This window comes from Centropristis striata, chromosome 23 (genome assembly GCF_030273125.1).
Source record: "Centropristis striata isolate RG_2023a ecotype Rhode Island chromosome 23, C.striata_1.0, whole genome shotgun sequence".
Classification (NCBI taxonomy): Eukaryota; Metazoa; Chordata; class Actinopteri; order Perciformes; family Serranidae; genus Centropristis; species Centropristis striata.
Genome location: NC_081539.1, coordinates 29,268,499 through 29,281,688, shown reverse-complemented (window position 1 = coordinate 29,281,688; position 13,190 = coordinate 29,268,499). Strand labels below are relative to the sequence as shown.

General features: G+C 36.9%; 1 protein-coding gene across 1 annotated transcript in view; it reads left to right on the top strand.

The window, feature by feature from the left end:
• The window catches only part of ahrra (aryl-hydrocarbon receptor repressor a), a 108,301-nt gene that overhangs the window by 73,594 nt on the left and 21,517 nt on the right, over positions 1-13,190 (top strand). The window contains exon 4 of the mRNA XM_059327474.1: positions 8,141-8,259. Coding sequence (XP_059183457.1) covers positions 8,141-8,259 — 119 coding nt within the window. The remainder of the gene's footprint in view (positions 1-8,140; positions 8,260-13,190) is intronic.

Sequence of the window (13,190 nt, the reverse complement as noted above, 5' to 3'; positions counted from 1 at the left end):
ACATATTATAGTATGAAATGCCATCTTTGAATCTAATGTACAGGACTGTATTGAAATATTCATCTCTGCAGTTCTCGTCATTTTGTGGGACATTCCTTTGTGTTTTATCTCAATTACCCCTCCAGAATAAAAGCATGTCAGTGACACTGTGTGTCCACAGAGACATCTCGCTTCCCCTCCTCTTTTTTTTTTAACCGCTCTCCCCCTCAATGTGGAGGTTTCTTCTTTCTCTTCTCTGTTTTCTCTTCATGTTTCTCTTTTTTCGGCTGTTATTGGTAGCATGGGAGGAAGTGGTTTTAAAGGAGATGGTGTTGAAAACAGAAGAACACACCCAGATTGTTGCTGTACACATCCAGGAGAGCACAGTCACCTCACCCCCTAGAGGTGGCAGAAATTAATACCTGATTGAAATCTACACTCCAAAAAATTATTAAGCCAAAAATGTGGACTTTATGTAATTTCATTACATGTAAATTTTCCATGTAATTTTGTCACATACGTTGAATGTAAAAGGTCAAATTAAATGCAATGTTTTTCTTTCATTAAAAAGTAATAAAGATAAATTAAATAGCGTTAATGCAAAGTTCTACATAAACTTAATGTGTAGATTTACTTAAAATTTACGTATACTTTTACATAAACCTTATGAGTTCATTCAATATTACATATAAAGTTAAAGAGACTTATAAAGTCCATACAAAGTAAAGCTTATTAAGATCATAACTCATATAAAAAACCTTCCTTACTTACTACTAATAAGCAATAATTCTGAGGTAATAGAGGGAAAACTCTTAGTTAATGGCTTACTGGTTGTATAATAAGGCCATGCAGAAAAAGGCATTAATAACTACTTAATAATGACTCATTAAGAGCCAATATGTTACTTATTTGCATGCTAATAAGCAACTTATTAATGTTGAATATGTGTTCCCTAAACAGTAATCTGTTGCCCCAATTTGGTGCTTAATGTTAATAAAGAAACTTTTTCATAACTGCTTGCGTATGAGATGCTTGAATAAACTCAAAAGGTTTATGTAAAAGTCTACATAAACTTTAAGTAAATTTACACATTAAGTTTATGTAATTTGCATTAACGTTATTTAATTTATTTATGTTACTTTTAAATGAAAGGAAAACATTGCATTTAATTTGACCTTTTAAATTCAACGTATGTAACAAAATTACAAGGAAAATGTACATGTAATTAAATTACATAAAGTCCACATTTTTGGCTTAATTATTTTTTTGAGTGTAGTTTGTCTCGTCTCTGACACTCAGCTGCTTTCCAGGAGCAGCAGAGCTAATTCTTTTGTCACACAGTAATCTAAAGAAATCCCTCGTAAATCTAATCACATTTTACAAGCGGTCTTTACAAATCTTTTCTCACTTCCATCACCGTCCCTTTCGTAATATCAGATTATCTTTTCATTTCAACAAATCATCTAATGTCATTATACGCTTCGTAGCCGCTCATCCAAGTGTCCTGTCACTTGCCAACTCAAGTCCTGAGACAATTCTGACCTAAAATGTGCAAATTAAATCATGTAGCTTGATATTTTGGCGGGTGGTCCTAACATTTTGTGTACTCAGTTGAAGTGGAAAGACAGGCCTGGCCGTCTTAAGGAGCTAGACGCTTTCTGCCTCACCCTTTGGCAGCATCCACATCCCGCTACTTGTCACTTTTTACTTAACACCCCGTCCCCACACAGAGCACATAAACGCCTCACCATTACCTACTCTGTTTTCCTTTATGGACCAGAGAGGGAGAAAATAGAGGCAAAGAAAAGCAAACCCGAAGACATGAGCGGCGAGGAATAAAGGCCGTATTGTTGGCAGAGGAAGTGCCTGTGCCGATAATTAATCATCCCGTATGTTTGTCTTTCCTGACGCTGCATCCTCTCCAAAAGCTGCCGTAAGAGAGAAAACAAAAATACATGAGGCGTTGAAGGAGGAAAATAAAGAGGCTTATTAGATTCATTTCCCTCTGCGCTAGTTTCCACTGGTCGGATGGTATTGCGGTGATTGAAGAGAATGGTTTTGTGTGCGTGTGTGTGTGTGTGTGTGTGTGTGTGTGTGTGTGTGTGTGTGGCTGTCTGAGTCTGTTTGTTTATATGTGTTTGCACCTAGTGGAGGTGATGACAAAATACTTAACATTATTACTGGCATTTATGAGTTTACCAAGCTGCCTGTCAGTGCAGTCATCAGCTTAAAGGGATAGTTTGGATTTTTAAAGTGGAGTTGCATGAGGTATGCATAGTCAGTGTATTTATTACCTGCAGTAGATGGCCAGTTTGTTTGTTTTTTTTCTTCATTGTTTTTATTGCAGTTTTTGTTTCCATTCAACAAAACAAAAGTGTCTACAAAACTAGACAAACAACAAAACAAACACAAAACATGACAGCTCTTACATAAAAGATGAACATATGGCATTATTATGAACTCAAATTTCCGTGAAACTGACACGGATTTCACTACAATGCAAGTTAATGACAGTCATATCCCGTGGCTATTGGTTTGTTCCAAGTCACGTGACCTTCAAGGACCCGGCGGTCAGAAAAAAAAAACATGGCGGACAGTTCTCTCATTTTTAGTGAAAAAATCAATATTTTTGACTTAGTTTCTGCAAAAAAATGGATTTTGATCACATTTCTAGCGAGAAATATATGTTTTATTTTCTAAATATTCACTCAGTGAATGTACATAATCACTTTGTATGTTGGAATAGCCACGGGATATGACTGGCATTAACTTGCATTGTAGCGAAATCAGTGTCAGTTTCACGGAAATTTGAGTGATTCCGTGGCTATTCCACGGATTTTGAGTTAAGCGAAATCCGTGGCTATGTCATGGATTCCTGTGAGACCATGTTGCATTATACACAAAGTGGTGGATCAGTCTTACATTACACAAATGTCATTCAGGTGCACATCACCTTTTAATAGAGTGGAGGAAAGGCCAGGTCCGATATAGTCCAAAAATGGGCGCCACACTCTGTAGAACTGATCTACACTGTGATGTATGACGTTGGTAAGATATTCTAAAGGGATCAGATCAAAAATTATTTTGCGCCAAGCACAGACAGAAGGAACCTTGTCACTGACCCATTGCAAAAGGATATTTTTCCTAGCTGCAAACGTTAGAATATTGTACAATCTTTTGTGCGTGGAAGCTTTCAGTATACTGCTGTGGACAGAGAGCAGCAGCTAACATATTTTAGAAACCTAAAAATAATCAATATCAGTTTAATTGTATGCTAAATGCAGAATATTTTTACTGTTTTATTTTGCTGTCAGACAGGAAGTGAAGATGTTTTCCATGCTCTCGTCAAAGCCACCAGATCCCATTGACAAAAACAGCAATTTTACCTTTGAAGGAGCAAGTTGCTTTGTTATTGAGTTTGTTTGTGTTGTTGCATGACTTTGGTGAATCCGTACCTAGCCTTTAAAAAAAAAAAAGTCATACAATTAAGCAAGGTAAGGCAGTTTTATTCATAGAGCATGTAGACTCAAGGTGTTATAGACCAGTAGTTCTCAACCTTTTTGAGTCACGACCCCCAATTTAACATGCATGTTTTCCGTGACCCCCGCTCACTGAACACAATCTCACGCGCACAGTTCAGATCACCCAAAAGAGAAACAAAATGACCAAAAAAAGACACAAAATGACCAAAAAAAGACACAAAATGACTTTTAAAAAAAAGGACACAATATGACCAAAAAAAGACACAAAATGACTTAAGAAAAGACACAAAATGACCCCCCAAAAAAACACAAAATGACCAAAAATGATTTGGCGACCCCCAGAAATCATCTTGCGACCCCAATTGGGGTCCCGACCCCAATTGGGGTCCCGACCCCAAGGTTGAGAATAGCTGCTATAGAGAGAAGTTAAAACATTAAAACAAAGTTGGAACAAATCGATTCCAAGTTAAAAACAATACATATATAAAAATGTGAAACAGTAAAAGAGAAGAATAGAGAAATATTTATATACATACATAAGAATTTAAAATAAGTAAAAAATAGTGAGTAAAAATAAATAAAATACACAAAAACATACAAAACATAGTTATAGTAGTAATAGAAAAAATAAGAAGACCATGTTTTTTAAATATTTAGTCAAAAGCACTTTAGACAATGAGTCTGGATTTTAAAACAATGCACAATGACTAAAAACTGCTTCTTGCACAAACAAACATATATTGTTTTGTATAAACATATATATTTAAATAGAGCATAAACTTAGAATAATATAGATTATTTTAGGTGGCTAGCTGCTGCCGTCCATAGCATTACATTACTTAGCTTCCGTGCCTGATTCTTCATACACTAAATATGTATAAGTTCCTTATACAACCCATCTTCAAAACATCCAAACTATCCCTTTAAATTGCGCCCTTTATTTTCACACATAGCTTGGAAAAACCCTGCTCTTGTAACTGAGGGAATAAATGATTAAACGTGCGAAAAGTTAATCCAGACAAAATGTATGGATAGGAAAAAAAAAAAACGGGCGCATTAGCTTTTGCGTGCTCCAGAGTGGAATTAAGAGAAGGGGAACTCTTTCAGCATCGCGAAATCGGTTTGTCGAAGTTAAAAACAACACATATATAAAAATGTGAAACAGTAAAAGAGAAGAATAGAGAAATATTTATATGCATACATAAGAATTTAAAATAAGTGAAAAAAAGTGAGTAAGAATAAATAAAAAATACACAAAAACATACAAAACATAGTTATAGTAGTAATAGAAAAAATAAGAAAACCATGTTTTTTAAATATTTAGTCAAAAGCACTTTAGACAATGCACAATGACTAAAAACTGCTTCTTGCACAAACAAACTAACAGATTGAGACAGCAGTAGTCAGCAAAACAAAGCAGTGAACATATTCTAAATAGACCGTACACTTAAAATGATATAGATTATTTTAGGTGGCTAGCTGCTCTTGTAACTGAGGGAATAAATGATTAAACATGCGAAAAGTTAATCCAGACAAAATGTATGGATAGCGTGCTCCAGAGTGGAATTAAGAGAAGGGGAACTCTTTCAGCATCACGAAATCGGTTTGTCGATCGCCTGCAATGCCGAGTGGAACAAAGAAAGGGTGGAGAGGATGATGAGGATGAGGAGGAGGAGGATGAGGAGGAGGAGGAGGGTAGAAGAAGAAGGGTTGATGGGGGAGGGATGGACAGACGACAGGAGATAGTAGAAGGTTAAAGGGGGAGGAATGGAAGCCGTAATGGGGTTATTGAGTGGGGGAGGGGCCTATACGAAGCATCGGAAGATACATACATACATACTTAGATAGTTTTTCGTAATGAGGCTATGGTGTGTGTGTGTGTGTGTGTGTGTGTGTGCATGTGTGTGTTGCGTGACTAATCTGTGCCTGCTACAATGAGTGACGGAGCGAAGGGCTGATCTCTTGGAGTGAGCCACATGCCCCCTGACAGCACACCCATAAGAGAAACACGCAAACATGCCTCCAACACGCAACACACACGTCACCAATGCACATGTGACAGTTCTGCACGCCACAGTCGTGGAGGCTAATTGCATGTACACACACCCTGGCATGGTAGTAGTAGGTATAGTAGGCCTCTAGTACTCTACGGCGGGAACACGGAATATGTGTAGTGGTTGATGGAGCAAGACTTACTTATGATATTTTTACAAGTTTAGTAGGGATTTCTACTTTTTTTTTATAAATATCAGATGGCAGAAAGGAGCAGAAGAGTGAGGAAAAAGGCTGAATTATCTTCAGTTGCAGTGCAGTGTGGAGAGATTAGGGTTTGGTTATTAGGGTTGGGGACTTATGTGGTTGACACTCCACATGAAATTGCCTTCTGTTGCACTATTGTTTTGTTTGTTTTATCTTTAGATATATATATATAATGAGGCTGTGATCTGTTGTATGTCTGTGTGTTGGAATGTATTGTTTTTTATGTATTTTATGCACCTAGACTGCAAACAAATTGCCCAAGTTGGGACAAATAAACTATACTTGACTTGACTTGATTAGAGATAAAAGATTAGAATTACCACCCTTTACACTGTCCATTTGAGTTGGATTGAAATGTAGCATAACCCGACTTACAGATCTACTTACAGAGTTTTTCTTTTGTGTTGGCCACCTCCACTATGAGGTCAGAGGTCAGACTCAGCTCAAAACAGTAGCACTGGAACTGCAAAGCTTTCACACTCACGGAAACTTCAGCAATTATCCGCTCGCAGACTCCTCTTTTAGTGCAATTAAGTCCATTTCAACAATCAACCGGACCCCTGACTGCTGTGTTCTACCTCAGCTATTCTCAACCGTGGGGTCGGGACCCCAATTGGGGTCGCGAAATGATTTCTGGGGGTCGCCAAATCATTTTGGAAGTCAGCTCTGTCTCCACTGTGTTAAAGTGTTCATGTGTTAATGTGTTTTAGTCTTTTTGGTCATTTAATGTATTTTTTTGTCATTTTGTGTCTTTTTTTTTTTGTCATTTTGTGGTCAATTTGTGTCTTTTTTGGTCATTTTGTTTCCTTTTTTTGGTATTTTTTTTTCTTTTTGGGGTCATTTTAGTGTATTTTTTGGTCATTTTGTGTCTTTTTTTGGTCATTTTGTGTCTTTTTTTGGTCATTTTGTGTCTTTTTTGTCATTTTGTGTCTTTTTTTTGTCATTTTGTGTCTTTTTTTGTAATTTTGTGGTCAATTTGTGTCTTTTTTGGTCATTTTGTTTCCTTTTTTGGTAATTTTTTTTCTTTTTTGGGTCATTTTAGTGTATTTTGTGGTCAATTTGTGTCTTTTTTGGTCATTTTGTTTCCTTTTTTGGTAATTTTTTTTCTTTTTTGGGTCATTTTAGTGTATTTTTTGGTCATTTTGTGTCTTTTTTGGTAATTTGGTGTCTTTTTTTGATCATTTTGTGGTCAATTTGTGTCTTTTTTGGTCATTTTGTTTCTTTTTTGGGTGATCTGAACTGTGCGTGTGAGATTCTGTTCAGTGAGCGGGGGTCACGGACAACATGCATGTTAAATTGGGGGTCGCAACTCAAAAAGGTTGAGAACTACTGTTCTACCTCACTCTCCGTGCACCAGTGAGCTCTGCATGTGCGTGCGGCTGTATCGTGTGAGAAGAATCCTGTAAAGTCATGAAATCCTCCACTGTTTTGTCTTGTTAGATGGCCCCACCACACAGACTAATACCTGGTGTTAGTGCAGTGCAAAAGGAGCCTGATGCCGTTAATGTGTCGGCCACATGTCTGAGCGCTGGTCCAGCTCTCGCTAGCTGCCACACCATAGAGGTTGTGGGAGAATTGGCAAGCATACTTTAGAAAATGTTGTTCTCGCCCTTAACTTTTCCTGTGTTGACAAGGCTTTCACAGCTCTGTATTGGTTTTATTTTTCCAGACCTTGAAAGCAGAATTAAGGTTATAATGAAAAATCGATACATACACTACTGGTCAAAAGTTTTAGAACACACCGACTTTTCCAGAATTTAATTGAAAATGATGCAGTTTAATGTCTCAGTGTACTCTGAAATTAATGCACATTTGCAACATTTAAAATTCTTTATTGAGCATGATAGTGTTTTGAAAATAAAAAAAAGATTCAAAATCACATTTTATGTTGGACTAAAGGACTAAAAAAAGACACAAATGACAAAAAAAAGACACAAAATGACTAAAAAAAGACACCAAAAGACACAAAATTACCAAAAAAGACACAAAATGACTAAAAAGACACAAAATGACTTACAAAGACATGAAAAGAATTCAAAAATGGACAAAATAGCCCAAGACTCCATAGAGTTAAGTTGTTAACCCACTTCTTGTTCCCTGAAAAAGGCCTATTTGTGTCTGAATTATTTTTCAGTTTTGGTTAAGCTTACCTTTTTTTATTTACCTCTGGCAGTTCACCACTTACCTTTGTACCCTTTCAAGCTGTTCATTTGACTTGAACTGCTTGAATTTCAATAAAAAACTGGAAAAATTGGGGTGTTCTAAAACTTTTGACCGGTAGTGTATCATCTTTAGGATACGCCTTTATTTTGAAACAACCACATGTCTGCAACAGCTCAAGAATTAAATGAGCCAAATCATATAACTTATTGTGAGTTAACATAAAATAACGACCCTTTTCTTTGTCTTTTTTACCACAGTGAACCATGAGAAGCCCTCCAGGAAGCACAGTATGAGCACAGCATCCTCCAACCCCGAACCCAGGAAAGAGAGCCTTCCACTGGGCAACGCGGTCAACGAGAGCAGCCTCCTCCTGGAAGTAAGTGTGGAGCAACAGAAAGTGTTATGTGGGAATAGAAATATGATATGATGCTACTATCATATCGTTGTCTTTTCCGTTGTCCCGCCGACGAAATGCTCAGGAGACCGTTTGTGTCTGAGTGAGTGAGTGTGAATTGGAAAAAGAGGGGTAGGTAGGGGGAGCTTTTGTGTGTGTGTGTGTGTGTGTGTGTGTGTGTGTGTGTGTGTGCCCTTCGCCCTTTGCTCTGACCTCCTTTGCAGTGCTGTGGTGTTGCGTGACATATGGGTGAGACGGGAGTGTCAGAGCTGATGAAGGAGGTGGGGACTCTTACACGCTGGCGGCTTGAGCAGCCAGTCAAGTGTGTGTGTGTGTGTGTGTGTGTGTGTGTGTGTGTGTGTGTGTGTGTGTGTGTGTGTGTGTGAGTGCTCCTCTGTCTGAATGCATGTGGTCGTGTGTGAAAGTGAGCAGAAGAGAGTGAGAAGAACACACCAAGCCTGTCAACAGTAATCAGAGCAAATGGGAGATTTGTTTTTTGTCAGTTGACCTCAAACCTTTAATCAGATTTTAACCACAGATTCATTATAAGTGCATTAATTTCACAGTATGATGAAGTCATGTGTTATTTTTTGACATTATGTCAGGACTTTGCAAATGTACTTGGCTATGACCAAATAATGAGATGAAGTAGTTTTAATTCCTAGAAAGGCAAATGTTTCTGTCGAAGGCATCCGAGCAGAGAGGATGTCATAATCATGGGAATTACTTGAGCGTCAGATCATTTCCACACACTCACTATCCTTTTTTTCGATTTTTTTGATTTTTTAGTTGTTTTTTTTCGTCACTTTAAATCTCTTAAATCTGCGACTTTTTTCGTGCAGATTTGCCACTTTAATCTGGTAAATTTGCAACTTTTTTCTCAAAATATTAACCCCCTACCCCGGGTTTGTATTTTTATTTTTATTCATACTTGGCCCTAATATGCCGTCATAGTCAAGTTCTCCTGGAACAAGTCACTGAAGAATAACTCTGTTTGTACGACTGTTTCTTGCAGATTTTTTTTTCTAAATTTTTCATTTTTACATTGGAGGTCCTTTAATCAGATTTTCACCACAGATTCATTATAAGTGCATTAATTTCAGAGTATGATGAAGTCATGTGTTATTTTTTTGACATTATGTCAGGACTTGCAAATGTACTTGGCTGTGGCCAATAATGCGATGAAGTATTTTTAATTCCTAGAAAGGCAAATGTTTCTGTCGAAGGCATCCGAGCAGAGAGGATGTCATAATCATGGGAATTACTTTAGCGTCAGATCATTTCCACACACTCAGTATCCTTTTTTTTTTATTTTTTCGATTTTTTCGTTGTTTATTTTCGTCACTTTTTTTCTCGTAAATCTGTGACTTTTTCGTGCAGATTTGCCACTTTAAATCTCTTAAATCTGTGACTTTTTTTCTTGTAGATTTGCCACTTTAATCTGGTAAATTTGCAACTTTTTTCTCAAAATATTAACCCCCTCCCCCGGGTTTGTATTTTTATTTTTATTCATACTTGGCCCTAATATGCCGTCATAGTCAAGTTGAAGAATAACTCTGTTTGTACGACTGTTTCTTGCAGATTTTTTTTTCTAAATTTTTCATTTTTACATTGGAGGTCCTTTAATCAGATTTTAACCAGATTTTTAAGAGTATGATGAAGTCATTTGTTATTTTTTTGACATTATGTCAGGACTTGCAAATGTACTTGGCTATGACCAAATAATGCGATGAAGTATTTTTAATTCCTAGAAAGGCAAATGTTTCTGTTGAAGGCATCCGAGCAGAGAGGATGTCATAATCATGGGAATTACTTTAGCGTCAGATCATTTCCACACACTCAGTGCCCTAAGTGTGTATCTGCCGAACAAAGGGCGACACTGATCGCCGGCCAGCGACTCCGTGCTCACACACACAGAGCCGAGCCGACCCACTGATGCTTCTGTTAACGTGTTAGGTTGTCTCAATGGGGCGGTAAACAAAAGGATAGATTGACCGTAGTGATGTGCTGCCTCCCGTTGCGTGACTCAACCTGCAGCAGGGCCTCACAGCAAACTGTGCATTAGTTGTTATGGTGATGGGATCCCCAGAGAGGAAGAGACAGACATGTTTGTGTGTGTTTGGTTGGATCGCATGTCTGTGTATGTGTGAGTTACGCTATATGTGTTTAGCTACATGGTATGTTTGTTTGAGAGGTGCATTTCTATCTGCTTCTGCATGTTTCTGTGTGAGTTTTGGAGGTTGATCAGTGGCGGTTCTACACAGGGGCCTCCAGGGGCCACTGCCCCTGTGAAGAAGCCTTTGGCCCCTGCTGTGGCCCTTGTGTCAAATTAATACTAAAATGATCAATTTATAACAATGAACAATGAAGCAATTCTAACATTTCTTTTGTTCAAACAATATCTCATTGTACACAAAAGGAACCCAGAATGTTACATTGTATAATAGTTTAACTCTACGGAGTCTTATAGGGCTATTTTGTCATTTTTTAATCCTTTTCATATCTTTACGTGTCTTTGTAAGTCATTTTGTGTCTTTTTTGTGTTTTCTTGTGTCTTTTTTGGTAATTTTTTTGTCTGTTGTTGTGTCTTTTTTAGTTATTTTGTGTCTTTTTTTTGTAATTTTGTGTCTTTTTTTGTCATTGGTGTAATTTATGTGTCTTTTTGTGTCTGTTTTAGTTATTTTGTGTCTTTTTTTGGTCATTTTGTGTCTTTTTTTGTCATTTTTGTGTCTTCTGTGGGGTGTTTTTTTTTTTGTTATCCTGTCTTCTCATTTTGTGTCTTTTTTGGTCATTTTGTGTCTTTTTGGTCATTTTGTGTCTTTTTGGTCATTTTGTGTCTTTTTTCAAGACATTCAAAGATTTTGAATGCTTAAATATCATCTTTGCTATTTTTTCATGTGCTAATGTGCCCCTCTGATTAAACACTGGCCCCTCTTTGGCCCCCACAGTAAAATTGGTCTAGAACCGCCACTGAGGTTGATATTTCAGTTCAGCTTTTATTCCGAACATGTGCGAGTAACACAACAAAGTAAACACAAAAAGAAATACATCCAATGAGAATAATCAAAAAAAAAAAAAAATAGCAATAGTCAAAACAAACGATGTAATGTGAACGCAACATGTCCGAAAAGGAGTAGGATGAAGCATATGCTTATTTAAACCTACCCCTTCTCCACTACTCAATTAACACTTTTTTCCCCCCTAAACATACATATTTAACAACATTTTTATATTAAAGTTACTTAAACAACTGCCTCAAAATCAAGGATGCATTTATATTTAATACATTTTATCAAATATATTAAGTAAAATTAAATGACTACAGAATCATTTATTACAGTGTAATGAACAGCAAATGGTCATTTTGGGGGTGTAGACCAACTGTCAGACAGCCAGCTAGCTGTAATGTGTTTCCTATGTGTGAAACTATTTCACTCATTGGCTGATATCCAACATTTCTTCAAATATCATTCAATATACACTACGGGTCAAAAGTTTTAGAACACACCAACTTTTCCAGAATTTAATTGAAAATTATGCAGTTTAATGTCTCAGTGTACTCTGAAATTAATGCACATTTGCAACATTTAAAATTCTTTATTAAGCATGATAGTGTTTTGAAAGTAAAAAAAAGATTCAAAATCACATTTTATGTTGGACTAAAGGACTAAAAAAAGACACAAAATGACCAAAAAAAAGACACAAAATGACTTACAAAGACATGAAAAGAATTCAAAAATGGACAAAATAGCCCAAGACTCCATAGAGTTAAGTTGTTAACCCATTTCTTGTTCCCTGAAAAAGGCCTACTTGTATAATTCTGAAATGTACATTATTTTTCAGTTTTGGTTAAGCTTACCTTTTTTTATTTACCTCTGGCAGTTCACCACTTACCTTTGGACCCTTTCAAGCTGTTCATTTGACTTGAACTGCTTGAATTTCAATAAAAAACTGGAAAAATTGGGGTGTTCTAAAACTTTTGACCGGTAGTGTATGTGTGAAACTATTTCACTCATTGGCTGATATCCAACATTTCTTCAAATATCATTCAATATATCAGAATGCGATATTATTCTAACCTTAGTGTGCGTGTGTAGGAAGGTCTCCATGTTTGTCATGACCTCATCATCACTGCTTTCATCTCGCTGTGACAGCCAGACAGAAGGAAAGCTGAAGGAACTCTGTCGAAACAATGAGACAAGACCACAGCACCTCCCACCTCTTCCCCTCCTCTCCCTCGCTTCCAAATCCACTGAACCAATATTTTATTTTGGGCTCTGCGTGCAAAGCGCCTCTTAAGATTTGTAAGTCAAAGCTTTTAGTCTCCCAGGGGCGGTTATGGGAGCCGGGGGCGTCGTAGTTGCAGATATGTGGCGGAGCAGGCCAGCAGCAGGTGCCTGTTTCCATTACCTAAAGGCTTTAGTATGCAAGGAAGTGAATGGAGAAAACACACAAAAACAGCATGCAGCACAGTGCAGCCAATATTAATACAATATTTCTCTCTTCCTTTCTTTCTGTCTATTACTCTTTTCTTGTTTTATCATAGAGATAAACAGCATTTATGGCTTTTAGTTTCTTCTTTTTTTTACTTTTTTTTTTTACTTTTTATTCGTTTTTTCTTAGTAACATACACATACGTGCCAGTGGGCACAAGAACATACAAAATAAACATAAACATAACATAACAAGGGGAGGATTGTGCATTAAGTAAAACAGCAGAGTCGACATAAGCACATCATACATAAAAATATAAGGATGGATGCTGCTTGAAAATAACGAAGTACACTGTAAAAAGTGTTTGTAGAAATTACAGTAAAAAGCTGTCAAATTGCATGAGAAATACGGCCTAAAATAAAAATTGCATATCACCATAATAGACACTTTTAATTACTGTCAATCACAGAATATAACAA